Source organism: Ixodes scapularis, unplaced genomic scaffold (genome assembly GCF_016920785.2).
Source record: "Ixodes scapularis isolate PalLabHiFi unplaced genomic scaffold, ASM1692078v2 PGA_scaffold4__175_contigs__length_147842914, whole genome shotgun sequence".
Classification (NCBI taxonomy): Eukaryota; Metazoa; Arthropoda; class Arachnida; order Ixodida; family Ixodidae; genus Ixodes; species Ixodes scapularis.
In genome coordinates, this window is record NW_024609879.1 from 95,372,364 (window position 1) to 95,392,988 (window position 20,625).

The 20,625-nt window shown below is 44.6% G+C and overlaps 1 protein-coding gene across 6 annotated transcripts in view; it reads left to right on the top strand.

The window, feature by feature from the left end:
- LOC8043426 (E3 ubiquitin-protein ligase Mdm2) overlaps nucleotides 1-20,625 on the top strand; it is a 39,609-nt gene that overhangs the window by 2,105 nt on the left and 16,879 nt on the right. For all 6 annotated transcript variants that reach the window (XM_029981517.4, XM_040500878.2, XM_042293222.1 and 3 more), the window contains exon 2: nucleotides 17,869-17,901. In XM_029981517.4, coding sequence (XP_029837377.3) covers nucleotides 17,878-17,901 — 24 coding nt within the window. In that variant the 5' untranslated portion in view covers nucleotides 17,869-17,877. The remainder of the gene's footprint in view (nucleotides 1-17,868; nucleotides 17,902-20,625) is intronic.

Sequence of the window (20,625 nt, forward strand, 5' to 3'; positions counted from 1 at the left end):
CAAATTGATGTTTTGTCAGGGTTTCCAGGTAGGTTCTAGCTCAAACTGTCAGGTGCCAGATGGGGTAGCCCAAAAGTACCCAAGTGCTAAAGATTTATATAGTCCAAAAGTAGCTATAATTAAGACATCTGCAGAGCCCAAAATATTGTGCACCCAAATGGACGAGCTCAAGATGAAGGCATTGCATCTGCATATCTAGGGTTTAGGAGCAGCTTGCGAGATCTACGACATCCTGAATTGTATTAAAAACATTTTATTCCTCACATTATTTCCATGTTAAAATGGACAAAAAGAGTCTTCAGTGGGGTTGATGTCCTTACAGCACGCATTCTTCCCAAGGAAAGCAAACTTTACATAGAGGATGTTTTGAAGAGTTGGAAGGGACATCCTGTTTGTTAGGAATGGCTTTGTGAGGGACACGTGACTGAATACTCTCCACGGGGGCATTCGACATGGGCAGAGTCAAGAGCACGATGGCAAGCTCGGATAGCAATGAAAACGTGGCAGCCCTTGCACTTCGAACTTGGCTTTGTTTGGATTATTCATTGTTATAAATCTGTTGTCCAATGTTGCTTTAAGAAACTTTCATATTTTGTAGAAAAGCCTTATTTGTTACAGTACAGCACGAGTTATGGGAGACATCAAATTCTGCTAGATGTCTTGAGTTGCCTTTAGTGTCATTTTTCCTCGCAAGAGGTACCTCCTGTAGGAGGATGGTAGGAAATTTGAGGAAATAAAAGACGCCAGTAGGAAGTAAAAAGACCTTGAGTGCATAAGATAAGCCACAATGAATACAAAAGCGATATTTGGAGCTGAATTTAGGTCACTATAGCTCACTGGAGCCAGTAGCATCTTGCATCACACCCATGCATCTTCACAAAAAAAAAAAGTTCCTGAGAGCGGGAATCCGGAACAGGTGGCTGTCGCTTTCTGTCCATGCTGAAGTGTCTTTTGCACATTTAATACTCAAAACCAAGCAAAAAAAAAAAAAAAATTTGCCGTGTTAGAATTTCAAATAGCCACATGGCCAACTGTCGAATTTCGGCGGCAAACAAAGTACAAAGTACCCCAATTTAACTATTATTATCCCAACCTTGTAACCCTAAGTTCTGTGCCAAAAAAAACGAAGAAAAATAAAAAGTATAAGAACTAAAAGCCTCTCACCTTTTGTCCCCAAGATTTTTTTTTTTTTTTTTTTGTAGAACTTTTGTGTGAATTGGAACAAACGAGCCCAACTTGCAGTCTTTTATTCTTATATGCAGAACTTTGTACATTGTTTCCCTCTTAATCGCTGAACACAAATGAACACCTTTTTTTGTGTGTTTTTAGCTTATGGATGTGTTAACCCCTTGCCTACTCTATTTTTTCTTCGAGGAGCGTACAGCAAAATTTTATTTTAAATGGGCAGTTTGCTTTAAAATAAGGCAAATATTTCCTCAACCCCAGATATCGTATCTTACTCAAAATAAGGACTTCCGGTCTGAGTCACACTGACGTGTGGATGCCGAAGTTGATGAAATGCTTGCAGGATTCACATTGTTTTCATCACTCCTGTCGTTGCCCATCAAACTATCGTTCGATTCCTAAAAATCGAACAGGCTGGTGGATTCGTCGTCTCATGTGCCTGAGCATTAATCCCATAAAAAAAAAAAGTTTTGTATCTCTTTGTTGGCCAAAAGGAGACCTCCGTGCCAAAGCCACTATGTTTTAGCACGCGTGCTTTGATCTCAAACTCCTCCTCATAAACCCACCATGGTGCCTTTAAATGTAAAAAGCAACTTGGTCGACAATACGTTGGCAGTGGTGTGAGGCCCCTATTAGGTGCTGTGGGGCTAGTTTTACCGGTGCTCATGCCAGACTTTTATTAAAACTAAATTAAAAGTTGTTAAAAATAAGATAGAACTTTCTCTGTTAAAATGTGTGTATGTGCGCTCCATCATTAATGAGCAAAGGGGGTGATTCTGTCAAAATCGGTGCACTCTCAAACTTGTGTCCTTATGTAATGCCCTTGATGGCCTTTAAGGGCAAATGAATTGCTGTAGACCTTTTTTGTATAACCTCAAACCAGCCAGTAACTGACGTACCCTCGACCTGGTGCATTTTTGGATTACCCGCTGACACAGGGTATGCAACCGCCAAGGGTATGGGCGAAAAGGCTTAAAAACGGACGTCGTGCATGAGTTAGTTCTGAGTGCTCCTTTTTACCGTGCTGCAATTTCCGAAAATCTACGGTTGTCTGGCTACCACTGCATGGTCGATGGAAAAATAATTTAAAAAAGCATAACAACAACAGCAGCAAGTGTGCCATGAGCACAAGAAGCTGCAGTGCGAGTGTAGCTGCAATGTTATCGAGCTTCGCATTTTCCCCAAGAATCCTTATTTATGAAGTCAGTCGATTGCGAGCTTGAATCGCGAGCGATTCGTATCAGATTCAACGTCACGTTAAAGCTCACGACCACTTCGTTTATGACAAGAGGACCGATTTTAATTCCCAGTGCAGGTGGTCCAATTAGGTTATTGCTGCAAGCCCCATGGTATGTGAAAGGTATGAAAAAGTTTACATGCCACCACTCAAGATCAAATGTCGAGAGCTTACCTGCATAGACTACATTAAACTGCTCATATATACTTCGCTGTGGAAACTCAATCAAAACACCCCACCGTCTTCGTCCTCGTTCTCTCGAGGAGGCAAGGTGATGGCCTGGGAGTAGCCAGCTGGATTCAACCGGACAAGCTCCAACCAAGTTATTGCAGCCCACCATAGCCAAATCTAGCCAAGTTCCCCCCCTACCCACACCGTTGCCTACCCAGATAGCTGTGCTGCCAGAACTAGCCGGTATTTCTTTTTCTAAGCCGCTAGACGGCGTCATCGGCGCCGCAATTCTCAAAATGGCAGCGTTGTTAAAGGAAAGGTCTATAGTCGGTGACAACTCAAGAAGGTAGGTCGAGGGAAAGAAAGGTGGGAGAGGAGAAAATAGATGCAGCACTGGCAAGGGCAAGGGAAGGAGGAAACCGCCTCCCCTCGCCAGCGAACTGCTGCAAGCGCACCTGTTTTTTTAATTTTTACATTGGAGCGTTTCAAGGGCTAGTTTCCTCAGGATCATGTCCGCCAGCAAATAAATGTGGACACAACAGTATAGACAGTTACCGCCATCTGTGAGCAACCGTGGCAACCAGACAACCGGCTTGCCGGTTGACGCCGTTGCTCATAGATGGCGGCAACCATTCCAGCCTTTCCACTCTGGCTTGCCGACTTGTGGCCGGCCATTACTTCAGTCCCACTACAGTACAGCTTTGCTCGTCTTTCTTCTTCACCAGAGTGGAAAGGCTGCAAGTTTTTTTTTAAATGCCCTTCGGGACGATGGATGTGTACGTGTTTTACAACTGGCGTTAGGGTATTTGAATTGTGTTCAGTTTGGCAGAAACAAGTAATAATATTAATGAATTAAGCAACTTTGGTCGTGGTTCAATATGATGTGTCTAATATATTAATCACTAACGACGGTGATATAAGATGACCTTGGAAGGGAGCCACTGATGGGACCAACATTGTGCCAAAACATAATTTCACTTTATTTGGTAAAGAAAATGTGCTACCACGGCCGGGTCATTTTAATATGCTCGTCTGAATTTTCGGAACTTTCGATTGTTGCCTTAAATGACGTGCTACTCAATTTGATCCCTGTACTCGGAAGCCGCACAATATTTCTCACATCCGGGGTCTGTTAAGGTGAGGTTCTGTTCGGAGGCACAATGTTTGAAGTAAATTAAAGAAAGATGCGAGTCGAAAAACTGCAGAAAAAAAAAATGTGACTTTGGGTTTTATGGTCTATTATTATCTTTGAATCCTCATAATTTATGTATAAAAATAATAAGCGACAGAACGGCATAATTTTGGTCCCTTATTCTCCGCAAGGCTCTTCAAATTGTAACGTCGCCCACCATCACATTTACATTGGCAAGTAAGCCTAGCCGTCTCCTTCCCATCGCAATAATCTGTAGCTTCCGTTTTGTCAGAAAAGGGTATTGTTATACTCTGTTTCGTACTTAGTGTACAATGTTGCAGAGCTGTTGGCACAAGCATGGAATTTTATCTCGCAGATAATTGGCATGCACGAACGAAACCATGGATAAAGCCATGCGCTCGTGCCAGTAGCTTTGGCAGCGTTGAATACGAAGTATGAAACGGAGTACACTCCATTCCAATACTTACAAGTCTCGAGTCCAGCATGCGCATGTTCGTCACTTTGGAAAGCGAGCAAATCACGTGCCATACGCACAAACACTAAAAATAAAACCGTCCAAGGGCCCTTTTTTTTTTTTTTTTTTTTTTTTTTTTTTTTTTTTTTAAGGTTTATACATTGAGCAAGTGTTTCAAAATGCCTCTTTCGCACATCGGAATGTAAGGAAAAGTGCACCAGTCAAAGGGCAATGTAGGGAATGCGCGATGACGAGGCAGCCAAGCGCGCGCATCATTTGTTGAGGTCGGGGATAAACGAAAGTATGGGGGGGCGTTTGGGGTAAGCAAGCTCACGAAGTGCGCAAAAAGCAGACAAACTTGCAGGCCATATACACCAACTCAACCCCGTTACGTCATGCCGCGGTGCTGCTGCCGTCGGGCACACTTCCGGTCTGGGGCTGTGTGTGGGAGTTGCCATGCAGGCATTCTTGTGTTGTTTTAGAAGAAACCAGTCTGGAAACCTGCCTTCTCATCAAAATGCATGCGACTAAGGCTAAGAGTGGGGAAAGGTGTAAAGATCAGTATGGCGAAAAAACAAAGCAAACATCGTCGGACCACGCTTACTAGTGCAGGAAGCACTTTTGGTTGAATTCATGGATCTTGTGGTCATCAGATTTATTTGTAGTGTTCCAACATGAACGCGGGAAAACCATCAAGTTGTCTGGACCACCTGCGGACTACGTTCAGTGTTTCTTCACATTCAAACAGCCGTCTGATCGTTCGAACTGTCGTCTGCTCTTTCAACCTCGTTCACATTGTTGTCTGCTCGTTCAAACAACAGCGGCCTGTAGACCAAACATTGCAGTAAGACGTGCAGGCCTCAAAAGATTTATTTGAAGGTTGTTTAGGGTAAGTAGGCTTGGTGTAAAAAGTAGATACAAGGAGGAGCTGATCATTGTTACCGATGTCCATCACCGACTTGTTATGCCTTATTCGCTTGGTCCGGTTCTGCTTGCAAATTTTAGTATCCACGTTGAGCATCGCAGCAACCCTCCATGCTTTTTGCAGCCCGAGCGACGTAGCTACTGAAAATAGCGGGCAGAATCTCATCATGTGAATCGGGCTTTAGCATCCATTCTGCGGCGTTCACGCTGTTGCGTTTGGCTGAGCAGGCATCCAGGCCACAGCGAGAAGACGACTCAACGACCCAGGCAGGCTCGCCAAGAGACGAAATCTGAAAAACAATGCTGGTGGCGGCAAGATCGACCTTTATCGGCTGCTGCCAAGAACAAATAAAAGAAAAATTGGGATGCCGAAGATATCACTTTCGGCGCAGCGGCTATCAACAGTTGCGCGCCCCCGTGCACTTACACGTGACAACGCAACTTCTCCCCCACGGAAGAACAGGGGTGAGTCTTGGCTCAAGGTCCCATTCGAGTCCGTGGATCGCGTTTCTGGCCGATGCAGGTAAAGGTACGTCAGGACGCTGAGGAAGTGTGCAGAGGTCAACGATGGCACTGCACTGGAGAGGCGCCCTGTGCCTGCGGAGCCGTTCTGTGCTTTTGAAGGAGTGGCGTGTTTCCGGCCGACACACAATGCAGGTCAGGGTATGTCATGATGCTGAGGAGGTGTCCAGGGGTCGACGATAGCACCTCACTGGAGAGGCGTCCTGTCCCTGCAGAACTGGTCCGTGCTTTGGAAGGCGTGGCGCCTGACATCAAGAGCCCTGGGCAACGAAAGGGAAAGCAAACCCAGGGACTCCACAAACAGCGGCCAAGCAAAGGAAGGCCCGGCCTTCGGCACGCAGAGTGCTTTAATTAGAGCAGCGCTACAGAAACAGACATGGTTACCAGAAAGAGAACCAACCACCGGCACTGGCAGAAACTTATTAATAAAGAAAAACAAAACAATCTGCCTCAATGCCATTCTTCGCCTATACAGAAAGCCCTGCTCAAGCAGTCTTCATTAGCGTGCAGGGATCCTTTTTTGTGCTTAACAGTAAACGCGTACGGCAGCAAACATAGACTCCAACGATGCAATCAATAATTTTCGTTCAACTTCTGTTGGAGCCACGTTAGCGGTCGGTGGTCTGTGATGAAAACAAATTGCGACCCTGACAAATGACATGAAAGTTTTTCGACAGCCCATACTAGGCAAGCACACTTTTTTTTAAAAATTGTGCTGTACACCTGCTCTCGAGTACTTAACTTCCTGCTCACGTACAGGATTGGGTGCTTTCCCCCGTCTGCGCTTTCGCTGGCGTCGCACTGCACGAGGAAAGGTTTCGAGTGGTCCGGACTTGCCAATATCCACGAACAAGATCTAGAGTGGAAATGACCTTTGCCTGGCCCACTTTTTGAGGCAATCTCAATGTGCGGAATAGAAAAAAACCTTGTTGCGATCACCCTTTCAACTTTCAATAATCAATGCAAGACCATGGTTCTTTGCCATTAGCTTCCACGATTATCGCTGGGTATATAAAGTCACCTTCGCCTGGCTTAATTCAGCTTAAGAGCAAGCATCTGTTCGACAGCTTCCTTCATCAGGTTTTCCTGTCGAGGCGAGTACCAGTAAACTTTGCACCTCTTGGTGTCATTCGAAGTCAACTCAATGTCATGAGTCATCAGACTACGTCAACCTGGGACCTTCAAAAGCAATTTCTGGTACTCTGTTATTGAGGTTGGCAATTCCTTACTTGGCTTTCGCTTAAGGTTGCTTGCTGCACCGTGGTTGTGCGGATCTGCTCTGGAGAGAAGGTGGTTAAATCTCATGGGATCTCTGGAAGGCTAACTGCTACTTCCTCAGGTTTGTTTAGCGAGACGCCCACAACCTGAGTTCGTTCTACGTGCAGTGCAGTTTCATTAGATTACAGTGGTAGATCCTCACTTCCTACGACCAAGCAAATTAACGATATAGTTTGTGTCTGACAGTTTTTGCAGTACCGTCCCGGGACCTTCCCATTGAACTTAGTTTGTTTGCCTTTGAAGTTCGCAACATCAACACTTTCTGTCCCTCACGGAAACTGCGAACACTACTGTTTTTGTCATAGCGTTCTTTTGCCTTTGTCTGTGCTTCGAGCACGTTGGCTTCCACGAGAAGCTGCGTCTCATACACACGTTGAAGCAAGCTACGTCCTCTCCTTCCCAGTTTTCTCGGAGGAGTCTAAGCGGTGAGTCTAATGCTCGCCCGTAGACAAGCTCAGCTGGGCTGAAGCCCATTTACTTGTGTGCCAATGAACGTAGAGCAAGCAACATGGCAGGCAACACTGCATGCCAGTCTTCTTGTTCTCATAACACAAGCCCGCAGAATGCTCTTCATCACAGAGTGTACCTTCTCTACACTGTTGCTCTATGGATGGTTGACTGAGCCGTGGTTTATTTTAATGCCAAACTTTTGCAGAAATGTCGTGGTCAACGCACTGGTAAATACGCTGCCAAGATCCGACTGGATTTCGCTTTGAAATCCAACGCGTGCAAAAATGGACAAAAGGGATCCACAACTTCCACGGACGTTGAGCCGCTCAAGGGCTCTGCTTAGGAGAATTTAGTGGCAGGACAAACCGCCTTCAACAAATATTTTAAACCTTCCTTTGTTGCGGGCAGCGGTCCCACAATGTCAGTGACGACTCTGCGGGAAGGTTTTGTAATGATTGGGACCGCTGTCATGGTTGCCTTGCATTTTTCATTAGATCGACCCATCCGCTGACAGACGTCACATCTCCGAACGAAATGTTTGACATCGTTGAAGCAACTAGGCCAGTAGTACTCGCTTAGGAGCCGTGCCTTAATCTTACTGATACTGAGGTGGCCTGACCTGCTCTCCAGGTGAGACAATTCCAAAAGGCTTTCTGGGTACTTCAGAAGAACAACAATTTTGTCGACGTTCATCCCTTTCTTTCCACAAAACTCGCAATACAGTATTCCGCTCTTTTCAAAGAATCGAGCCGCGCGATTCAGGCCTTTGGATGCTTTCCCGACATTTTATCAATGTGGAATCACTCTTCTGCTCTACAATCAAGGTTGTCTTATCGATTGCAGCGAGCGCCTTAAAATCACTGCCCGTCAGAGGGATGAACATCAACTCATTGTCAACTTTTTCGTCGTCACGGTCGGGCTCATCTAAAGCACGGCGGTAGTTTTTTTCGACGGGATGGTACGAGTCGTCTGCTGCACTGGCTTTTGAAGCTACAGCTTGGTCTACAATTTCTTCGCAGCTTTTCTTTGTCATTGATCTCGTGACAACCATGACCGGGTTTATGTCAAGCGTTACCCCTGACTTAAACAGTTCCTTTGCTGTTCTGTTGGACAAAACGTATGGGCATCTCGGTAAGACGTCCGAGACTGCTTGCCTCTGTTTCTACTTCCCCAAAGTAGCTTTCAGGATTACCTTTGCAACAGCTTGGCTGACAGTGCCTCCTTCCAGGGCCTGCCTCAGACACGTAGTCGCCTGTGAAGTCGTTCTCGTTCACAAAAGAAGAGTGCACGACGTCGTACGTCGCACCCGTGTCCCCTAAGACCTTGCAATTCTTGCCGTTTACTTCCATGTCATGAATTTAGGGACTTTTCTTTTAAAGAACGAACTGGACTGGGGAAACCTTTGGGACACGACATCCGGTAGCCACGTGCCCTGGCATTTGACACCGGAAGCATACTACTGGTTTCTGTGTTCCAAACGACTTCTTCAGGCGTGTTTTGGGGGATTCGTCTTTAGGAACTTCCCTGTTCGTCTTCTTTTCCGGCTTGCGGAATGCTCTAGTTCCCCTGGACGAAGACCCTGGAAGCCGGTTAGTCTTCCCGAGGCTGCAACTTGATCCCCCCTTTGCACAGTACTCATCTGCATATTATGCTGCCTTGCGTAATGTTCCTACGTCTGGTGGATCCTGAACATATTTTCTGAGCTTTTCGGGCCACACACAATAGAACTGCTCTAAGCGAAATTGCTCAAACATCTTCGCTTTGTCCTTGTACGCCTGAGCTCCTTTGAGCCAGTTTTCCAGAAAACTTGCTTGCTTACATGCAGAGTGAGTAGCTCTCTTCTGGGTTTTTCTTGGCTTCTTGAAATTTCAAATGGAAAGCTTCGGGTGACAACTTATATTTTCTCAACTAAGCACCCTTTACATCCGTGTAACGCTCTGCCTCTTACCTTGCTAGTACATCAGCTGCTTCGGCCGGCAACACGCTTAGAAGCCTCCGAGGCCAAGATGACTCTTTAGAACCCATCCCAACACATGCGCGCTCAAAGTTGGTTTAGAAGAATCCCAATTCGCTCCTAACAGAAAACGGCTGCAGAAAATTTCTCATGTCCTAGTTAACTGCTTTCGAGACTCCACCAGCGGTCATTTCTGAAGTCAGCTTTAGCTAATCGAGTTGCAATTGTTTCAGTTGTTTGTCTCTTTTTTTCTCTAGGCGTCGTTTCTTCGCTTCATTGACAGCTTCGGCCGTTTCGTCATTGCTTAATTTCAAACCGGGCTCTTCAGCTATCGATTAAAACTCCACTTTAAGCACGCTATCCAGATTCATTTCTGCCAGGTGCAACGTCGAAATATTGTTTCTGTCTCCTTTCCTATTTTCGCTTCAACACGAAAATTACAACACTACTTGCCAGAAAACGCAAGAGCCAAAGCCTCACCGACCGCTGCCGTAGCGCTCTCGTAGGTCCGCTATCGCACCACTGCCACCAGCTGTTGCGTTCGGCTGAGCATAGCGGAGGAGATGGCACATTTACCAGATCAGGGGCAGTGTCCGAGAGCATTTATTAAAACTCTGTAAATGATTATGTCCCCATCCAAAATGCTCCCCCATGCCGGCAAGGTAAAAAAAGGTCCTTACTTGCCAGACGCGGGGTTCCAGAGCCAAGATCGGGGAAGCACTGGAGAAGTCAGTCGCCGATACACGTCCCATCCCTTTCGCGGTTACCGGACGAGTCCCTTTCCCGAAAGCGTGGAAACAAGAGGCGAAACCCTCCTTGCCTGTCAGCAGTGATTCACATCCAAGCGGGGGAATGAAAAAAGGCCCCCCCCCCCCCCCCCCCCCCCCCCCCCCCCGAGAGAGAGTGAGGGGAGGGCCCTCCAAGACGGGGACCCTCCGCTTCACGAACGGGTCAGAGCTTACGTAGAAGGCGGCCGAGCTTTCCGACCCGCAGCCGTTCTCACAGCCATCAGGGAGGGGAGGCCACAGGAATCCCCACATCTCTCCAGAAGTAAAGCTGTTTATACTAAGGATAGCAACAAAAACGAGTTTGATAAATGTGCTTTATTGGTGAGAATGCAATGTCCACATCAGAGTTGTCCTCACGTTTCTTATTCCCACGCTCCAACTGGTTCATCGAAGCCACAGCTTCCACTGTTAACCATGTCACGCCGAAACCGCCAAAACTCTCTTGTTGCCGTTGCCCTCGGAGCCGGTGCTGAAGTCGACAGGCCCAGAAAATGTCAGCCGCATAAAGAAACGCACGAGTCGAGGGCATATGCACCGAACCTTCACGACGACAAGCAAAAACGCTTCAAACTTCCTATTCTTTTTTTAATATAATCTGAAGAAAATTAAGCTTTTTTTTTTTTCTGATCTTTTTCACTTTTGATAACTGAAAATTTGGAGTCTGATTTATTGAGTGGAAACTGTATTATATATGCGATGTTACATTGCTTTACGATTGTAATTATAATTTATTTTCAATTGTATTTTATATTGTATTTATGGCAGAAGAGCCACCACAGGCTACAGAAACTGTGCACATCTTTCAAGTTATCTCCTTCCGTGTACAGCTGTCAGAGGAGCTTCCTACACGCAATGAAGTTGATTTCGGTTTGAGATGAAGGATGCAGGTCGCTATTTTCCCTAAACAGAGTTCCGAAGTGATTCAATAAATTGGTGTCACTAGAATGGCATCGCTAATCCACAGAGCGCTCAAATGAACACCGCCATTCGCTAAAGTGTCAAAAAGTAACCTCACTTAGTTGCAAGTTAATGGAAAATGTACTTAAGATACCGATACCAAGAAATGAAAGTACCTAGGATTGTATTTCAGGTACAGCAAAAGTACCTAGGTACTGAATTCCGGTTACCTGTACCTAGGTGCTTTACAACCCTGGCTATGACAACGTAGACTCAACAATTCCAATGCGAAAAAGAGCACGGTAACTTATGCCGACAGCATCACATTTCAATGGTTTGTTGATGCAGGACGCGGTGCTGCTTGTCCATGCCGCATCGCATATGCACAACGCCAGTGGCATGCTGGTAGGGGTGGTCAGGGTTGTTTGTAAACATGAGTAGGTATATAGTCTTTTTTCACTTAACTCTAGTCCCCAGGCAGCTGTCAGGCATATCTGGTATGGGTAACGAAAAAATAGCAAGAATGTTTCAACCTGCAAACAGTAAAAAAAAAAAGAGGGGAGACAGAAGAAGAATGGGTGATGATTACGCTTGTATCCTAAATTTATTCTATTGGCTTGGCGATGGCAAAACAATAGCTGCATTCGATTTACTACACTTTTCTGCACCGGTGCAGGAGGTGTAGTAAATCGAATGCAGGTAATGTTTTCGACATGCTGTAAGTGTCGATATTTCACGATGGAGTTGCCCTTGTGAGAAAGGTTTATGCACGTCTATGATAACATTTATACATGTTTTTCTCTTCATGTAATTTTGGAAAATCTTCACAGTTTGCACGCAAGAATTTGAAATCTCACACACACAGTGTTGTGATTGCGGCGCCAAACTGCACCAAGGGGCTAACCCTGCTCCATCCTGCTACATTTTGACAAAATATGGGTAATCTGCACCGAGCCTGCACCCAAAAACCAATTTCAGTCGCCTTTCAAAATCGAAACTAAACCGAGTACCGTAATTGAGCTTGCCTGTGTCATATAGTGCAGGCGGCTGCCCGCACACAGTACCCTGCATCAGTTTTCCATCCGGTCTTGCATAGTTTTCCCGCCGTCTCACGTTTCGCGCTCTCGTGGTCTCGCATCTTTTTTATATATATATATATTTTCAACGATAGACGCGGGTGTGTGCGGACGCTCCGACACTCGCGTGCCGGCTACCAGCCATGCCGTCGTGCTATGAACAGTGATGGGATTACTGCGCCAATTGCACCAAACTGCGCCAAGGGGCTAACCCTGCTACATCCTGCTACATTTCGCCGAAATATGGGTAATCTTTGCCAAGCCTGCGCCAAAGGACCAATTTCGGTCGCCTTTCAAAACCGAAATTAAACTGAGTACCGCAATTGAGCATGCGTGAGCTAGGTGGCGCAAGCGACCGCCCGACAGAAAGTATGCTGCATCAATCGTCCATCTGGTCTCGCATGGTTTTTCCCGCCGTTCCTCATTTCGCGCTCTCGTGGGTCTCGTCTCGCATCCTCTTGAAAATATTTTAACGATAGATGCAAGCGTATATGGACGCCCCGACGCTAGCTTGCCGGGTACCAGCCATGCCGTCATGTTGTAAAACTAAACCACGTTTTTGCGCATTGGGAGTTACTTGTTATCTGAAGCACTCGCTTCTGAAAGAAACGGCCGTGGCAAAACTACTTTTGGTCCCTTCCTACCAGTCACCGTGGTTATAACGTCGGGTGTTCCCGTCCACACATTGCTGCAGATATGTCGCTTTCTAAAATGAAACGTAAGGACCGCTGCAGGGTAATCAGCAATCCTGTCCTTGTTTAAATTAAACGCTACTACAAAAATCCCTCTAGCTCAAAGACTGTTGTGTCGAAGTACTGTTTACCTAGGTTTCTCTTGATGGGATCTCTTTTGAGACGGACCCCGGTACGTGAAAAGTCTGTTGCAAAAGAAAGTTTAAGACAAGTTAGCTAAAGCAGAAAAAGTCAATGTCTGCACGCTGAACCCGCACAGCGCGCCTGTTTATCTTGAGTTCAGTTCTTGCACAAAGCGCTCCAAGAACTTTTTGACCCTGACTCGCGATGTCTCGCATTGATGCGCTCAGGTTCGTTTTTTTTTTCTTTATTAGCTTTATTGTCCTTGTTTTGTTTGCGCTTTTTAACTTTTTAAATTAGCTTGTGCCTCGCACACTGGCCTGGCAAGCACGCGCCACTGGACTGTTTTTCTCTTTTTTTTATGCTGGATTGTTACATTTTGCATACAATTTCGGGGACCAGATGGCGACGGAGCTGAGTGGCAGTGCTTCGGTTTCGATCGAACAGCCGTCTCCGCTCGCATAACGAAGCGCGTGCAACTGAAAGCTTCCGAAGTTGCCCTCACCTCACGTGCATGCGAACATAATTGCACGACAGAGGTACCAGCTGGGGACGCTTGCGATCCATTGCTTTACATTTGCTTGCTGACGAAAATCTGGCATGTCGGGAACCAGTGTAACGGTGGGAGACATTTTGGAATTGCTCGGCAACGCCTACAGCACTGTACACTTGTGGGATGTCTCAACGTCTCTTTGGAGACATTGAAAGTGGACATTCATTACTTGCCGAAAGCTAAGCGAGGATTGCAGCAGACTTGCAGAAAGTTTCAACAAACAAAAGAAAAAGCACCCACCAGTCGTATTGCACCTTTTTCATGTGTATAGTTTCGTATTGTATTGCAGTAGGTACGTGTTTCATCAGTTGGATACTGCTTCAATTTATTATATTATATAACTAGTGAAGTTTATGCTTTCATATTTACTGCTAAGCTGGTCATTTTCAAATAAATTTAATATGTGCAATTTGGTTCTTATTTATCTATAGCGGGTACATATATATATATATATATGTCATTTAACTGAAGCATTGCAAAATATGTTGTGTCATTGGCATCTCAGTCAACAACTTGAAAGACTCCCAGGTCGTCTAACTTGACAATAATTTGCTCATTGTGGCGAGCAAAGTGCCCTTCCTTTGTCCAGCATTTAGAACAAATTTTTTTTTGTATTTTTATAAAAAAATTTGCTCCAAAAGCCACTTTCTGCTGCTCCGAAACACTGTTTTGGCTGCTCCAAAAGCTACTTTTGCTGCTCCAAAACACGGTTTTGGCTGCTCCAAAAGGTGCTCCAAAACGGCTTAGGCCAATCACATCACTGTATGAAATAAAACCACGTTTTTGCGCGGCGGGAGTTGCTTTTTTTTTTTTTTTTGAGCTGAAGCACTTGCTACTGAAAGCAAGGGCCTTGGGAAAACTATATATTTGGTCCCTGCCTTCCAGTCACCATGGTCGCGCAATGTCAGGTGTTGCCATCCTTACGTCGCTGCAGATATGGCGCTTTCTAAAACGAAACTAAGTACTGCCACGTGTTTATCAACATTCCTGTACTTGTTTAAATCATACGTTAATACAAAAATTTCTCTTTTACTCAAAGGCTGCTGTGTCGAAGTATTGATTACCTAGGTTTCTCTTGGTGGGCTTGCTTTCGAAAGGGACTCCGGTACGGGAAAAATTTGCCGCGAAAGAAGGTTGGTGAAGAGACGTGAGCTAAAGCAAAGAAGGCGATGTCTGCACGCTGAACCCGCACAGCGCGCTTGTTTGTCTCGAGTTCAATCGTTACACGAAGTGCTCCAAGAACTTTTTTGCCCTGGCTCGCGATGACTTGCATCGATGCGCTCGGGTTCTTCCTTTTTGTGTGTGTAGCTCGTATACCTTGTTTGCTGGCTTGGCAAGCACGCGCCGCTGGACTGTTTTTTGTCGTATGCTTAACAGTTACATTTTGCATACAACTTGGGGATCAGTTGGCGACGGAGCGGAGTCGCATGGTTTTGGTTTGGGTGGAACAGCTGTTGTCTCCGCTCGCGCAACGAAGTATGCGCAACTGCAAGCCTGCCGAATTTGCCCTCACGTGCATGCGAACATGATAGCACGACAGAGGCACCAGCAGGGACACTTGCAATCCGCGGTTTTACGTGCTTACTGTTGAGGAAAATCTGGCACGTCGAGAACCAGTAAAATGGCGGCAAGCGGTTTTTCGGAATTGCTTGGAAATGCCTACTGCACTGTACACTTGTGGGATGTCTCATTAGTAAAGCCCTAAGCAGAGTTCCGTCACGACGAATCGGATCAGAACACAGCACAACGCAAAGTGCCCTTCCTTTGTACAGCAAAGACCAATATTTTTATTCTTCTAAGAATAGTGTAAAACCCTTATTGTTCGCGAGCCCTCAATTTTCGCGAATTTTGCAAATTGAAGAATTCGCGAAATTTAAGGGCGCGCAAAAATTTCGGTCCTTAAGATTTTCAATGCAGGCGTCTGGAATTCGCGAAATTTAGTGGTCGCGATTATGTCATCTGTGACCGATTCGCGAAAAATAGGGGCCGCGAAAATAAAGGGTTTTACAGTATCTGCTCTAATAGCCACTTTTGCTGCTCTGAAACGTTGTCTTGGTTGCTTCAAAAGCCACTTTCGCTGCTCCAAAACACTGTTTTGGTTGCTTGCTCCAAAGGCCACATTTGGTGCTTTAGAACACTGTTTTGACTGCTCTAAAAGGTGCTCCAAAATGACTTAGGCCAATCACATCACTGCACACATTATTTGTGTTCATTGCACTGAGTGGTTTAAAAGTTTAAAAGGAGCAAATTAGTTTTTTTTTTTTCTATGCTCCACGTATGCGCAAGAACATGTTTTTTTTTTTTTTTTTCTGTATGGGCGTTGCACCCAGAACATTAAAAAAAAAAAAAAAGCTATATCAGATCTAACCAGATTTATGGAGGAGAATAAACACTATAGACTGTAAATATTTCATTTAGTTATTGTAACTAATAAAAAGAAATGTTTTCCTCTGGCGCATGTCCCCTTAAAGGTCGACCACCAGTTCGCACTTTCCACTCTTCCCTCGCTTCCTCCTCTCCCACCTTTCTAGCATGTCCACCGTTGCCTGTTTCCCCCTCCCCCACGGTGAGGAGGATCTTCTGCCTTGTAGAATCTCGAGTCTGGTTAGACTCGAGATTCTAAATTAGTTGGATTTGAGGACAGAAACTTGGGAATAACCTTAATCAGTTTGACCGGACTGTTTCTAGGTCTCATATATTGTATGCATGCAGACTTTTCTTATCATAAAGTTCTACATATAAAATGTCATTGATCTTAATCGAATGACAAAACCTTCCTTTTTTATTTGAATGAAACATCAATTTGGGTGCTCAATATTATTCTGTTCTAGCAATATTTTTATGGAATATACTATTTGATATACCTTTGGCTCTATACCAAAAACAACCATTTCACAGTAGTTCATACTGTCCATCAGTCAGCATGTTGTTGCCGTGCCTGGTACTTCTGCATACAACAGCTGATTCTCTGTTTGAGGGAACCAAACCTATCGTGCATTGATGTTAACAAAAGGTTGCACAGAAGTGGGAAGGCAAACTAGACCATGTCGCTTGATGGACAGGCAAACTCATGAATCTTAACATATATTATTTTCAGTTTTAGGAATGAAAATGAAGTGTGTGTGTGGGGGAGGGGGTCGGGTCGGGGGTCAGCGAGGGACTTATGCTCCAAAATTGGACTTAAGGTGCTCTAGGAGGTGCTCCAAAATGACTCTGACCAATCACGTCACTGCTAGAGGCTTGTCTGGTCAACATTCTTCTGAACTCCTGAATTACCCCATTGATACCCACCAAGAGCTTGAGATGTTTATGGCTACTTCAGCACAAAATCTTTGAACTCTAAACCTCTAATTTTCAGATAAAATTTTTAAAAAGGTTGCAATAAATTGATGGTGAGATTTGAAATGCCAGCACATACTTGTTGAATCTTCATTTCAAGCATATGTAGTCCAGCAGGAATCCAGCGTACTGTTTCATCAATATGTATTTTTCATACATATGCAATATGTATGCAGGTAACGTTCCTGAAGTTTCAGAAGAAAATCTTTTAAGGAACAGCATCTGTAGGAATGATCTCCTTAAAGGAGCCATGCAAAGAAAAAAAAACTTTTTTTTTAAACAGGCTAGATGGAAAAAGAATATTGTAAAACAAATTTACAACGAAGAAAAAAAATTTAGAGCTATATTTACGGCACAAAACAATTTGTAGTTGGCGCCGGCGGGAGCCTTCGCTGGTCACGTGGCAGGCCTGTGCGCCGCCGCACGCTGAGCGTTGTGCGACGCCACTCCAACGCGTTTCTCTATGCCGCCGTCGCCGCCGCCGCACAAGTTGGTGTGCTTTGGGGCGCTGCCGCTGTCATCTGACCAGCGCACAGGTCTATCCCGTCTGCTTGCGGTTTTTCAGGAGTTTCCTTCGGGCTCTAAAAGCTATTTATTATTCTTAGTTTTTTGTTCTACCAAACAAAGATGAATAAGTTACTTTTAGAGGCCATACGAAGCTTCCAAAAGAACGCAAGCACCACGTGACAAATATGTACCAGTCACGTGATAAGTAAGGGCCACTTTTCCGCGGCGCCCGTGGGCTCCAACTACAAAGTTGTATTGCGCCGTAAATGTAGCTCTAACAATTTTTTTCTTTGTTGTAAAATTGTTCTATGACATCCTTTTTCCATCTAAGCTTTTTAAAAAAGTGTTTTTTTTTTTTTCCTTTGCATGTGTCCTTTAAGATCAAGTGGGATGTCATTGGACCTTACTACATGCATGACAAATCATTTTTGCACATGGTGGCTGGCAGTGGGACTCGGGGGTTTCCGGGCAAACTTTCAGAAGTGGTGTGTGAGTGCCGTGTGACCCTCCACAGCGGCAATTGGTGGAGCAGAAGCAAATTTGATGTCTGCTTTGTGTGCTCTTGCAGGCAGAAACTATGACTTTCAACCCATCTGACTGGGTAAGTGGCTGCCGGGAAGGCAGACAGTTGTTTATCATTGGCTAAAATATTTGTTTTTCGTATTTGGTTATTTGGCCTTGGTCTCGGTGTTACTGGGGGCCTCCGACAGAGAAGACAGTCTTTGTCTGCAGTGGCCATTCAAAATGCCCAGTTGTTTGGGCAGTGACAAACTTCAGTGCAGCCCCACTCCCCAGTGATATTTAATTCCATGACAAGAAGTGGTTTCTTAGGCCAACTTTCAGTTCTGGGTAATCTTAAGGAAGGAGGATTGGTGAAAACCTTGGCCAAGAAAGGAATGACTTCACTTTCAACTGGCCCTTTATAAGAAAAAGAAACATTGAGGGTTGATCGTTGAAAAGAAAGAATTTGCCTCAGTATTCCTTGTAACATTCTTCTAGTCTGAGATTCAGGTAACCACCAGTTGCCTATTTTTAGTTTTGCCTGGCAAATGGTTATATCAATGTGAAAAGTGATTTTCTGAGAACCTGCCGATGTCTGCAAGTTTGGACTGGGCTCGAAATACCAGGATCGGTCGCCACCGTTGGCCTAGGTTTAAAGTTGCACTAGACTAGTTCTTGAGATCCTCATTTTATTGTCATAAATATAATCAAGTCCCGTGTAAACGAGCGGGACTGGTCGGTCGTTCGTCCACGCGGGAACCCGTTACTTTGAGCGAGTGACAGACGCCGTCCGTTCGACCATATTCAACAAGGTTCTGTAGCGCCATCTGTCGTTCTGCATCATCGGTAAGCTTTGGGAACTTTGATCACTGTTTTAATACGCAAATCGGACGTTCATTAGTTGAATTTCACTTTTTTAAGGATGGTTAGAGGTCGTAGATTGAGTTATGGCAGTACAACAATGGTCTCAAAAAGCACTTCAGCACCCCTTTAAGGAAATATGAGAAAAATGCCTCTGAACAATATTTGCATTTACTTGTGGGCACAAACCCTGACCTCCAGATCTTCTTGTGGACTATATGCAATTTTTCAAAATCCAAATCGTCAGCAATGAACTGGTATAGTGGGTTTCATCATAGTTTTTAACATAACCATGTGACAGCAAAGTAAGCTGTGATTGGATCAGTATTGATTTGGTTGAAGGAAGATGATATGCTACGGAAGGAAAAAGGACTGTGCAAGGGGCATAAGCTTGAAATATGACCAAACTTGTTTACTTTAGTGTGAATAGAGGTTTATTTTGATTTCCTATCTTACCAGAAAGTAATGTTTCATCTAGCCTGATCATCTATTGCCCAAAGCAGTTTGTGACCCGGCGTAGGATTTTTTTTTTTTTCCTCGTACCCAAGAAGCCATGCAGGTATGCATTAAATGTATTGGGGCTATTTTATCATATTCCGGGGACTCTGTAGTTGGGGTAGCAACCAGATGCTAATAGCAACCATTGAACACTACTTTTTTCTTATTGTAGGAATTGTTTGTTTAGAAAATTGTTTAGCCACAAATTTTGCTGGTACCAAAGCACACCAAAATTTAGCTTTAAAAACATAATTTTAAAAATGTAAATTTTAAACAAAATTTTTATAAAATAGCGCAACAAAAAAAATTTAATGTCAAATTTTTATGTAACCAGCATGGATGCTTTAATTTATTATGCTTTGCAAAGTACTAAGATTAAAAATAATTGAAAAATATATGTTTTGTACCTAACTCTTCTAGAAACAAATTCTGAAAGTTTGAAAAGTCTCCATGCTACACTTGGTTTGCGGAAATTAGCATTACACCCTCGTGGTGACTGCATCATTAGAATGGAAAGTTGGCCGAGTTGGTATGAATCCATTTTGAAAAGCAGCGCGTACAACACACGGACAAGAAGGAGAGAACCCACGGGACAAGGTGCGAAGGACGCGAGGACGAGAAGTCGTCCTTGCGTGAATTTCTCTGTTTGTCTTCTGAATTGATAGTCAGCACCTCCTCCTGTGTGTTCTCTCCTTGTCTGTGTGTTATTCGCGCTGTTTTTTAAAATGGACTGCATCATTCCTTGAAGCTCCGACCAAAGTGTTATCTTCTTACTCCGTAGCGTTATGCCGAGCTTGGCGGCAGGCCGCCCGTTGGTGGCATAGAATCGTATTTGTATTCAATTCATTTTATTTTGAATGCAACATACAAAATGGGGGTAAGGGGACGGGGGAAAAAGCTGCAGCAGCCTGACTGTGACCATGCCTTCCCTACATTTGTCTGCTAACAGCCTGCAGACGAAAAATAATGTGTTCGGAACACACTCAGTATGTCCACAGAAGCTCACGGAGGCAATAGGAGTCTTCAGAAGAATGTGCACAATTTTAGTGCATGTTAGCTTTAAATTTAGCGCTTGCATTATTGCGCACTACGCAAGAGAGTTTTAGAATAACGTTTCTCCGCCACGACACAGAAAACCTAGCATCTCATGCTTCCAACGCTACCAAAGTACAGTAAAAATTTTCATTTCTCACATGAAATGCTGTAACTTGATGAGAAACAAGTTTATTTCACCAGAGTAAGGTCAACAACATTTTAGATTTGTTTAAATATGAGAATGTGACGGGAGCGGTCAATCGGCCGTGTCTGCGTGCATCGCCTCGGCAAGGAAGGCCTCGTGTACTCACCTTCGCACACTACCTTTCGCCGAGAAATGTTTGTGCATTGCAAGCACAAAGGTTCCGGCGATCATTGCCCAACCTTCCAAACTGTTTGTGACCTCCTTTAGGAGTGCAATGTCCTCCTG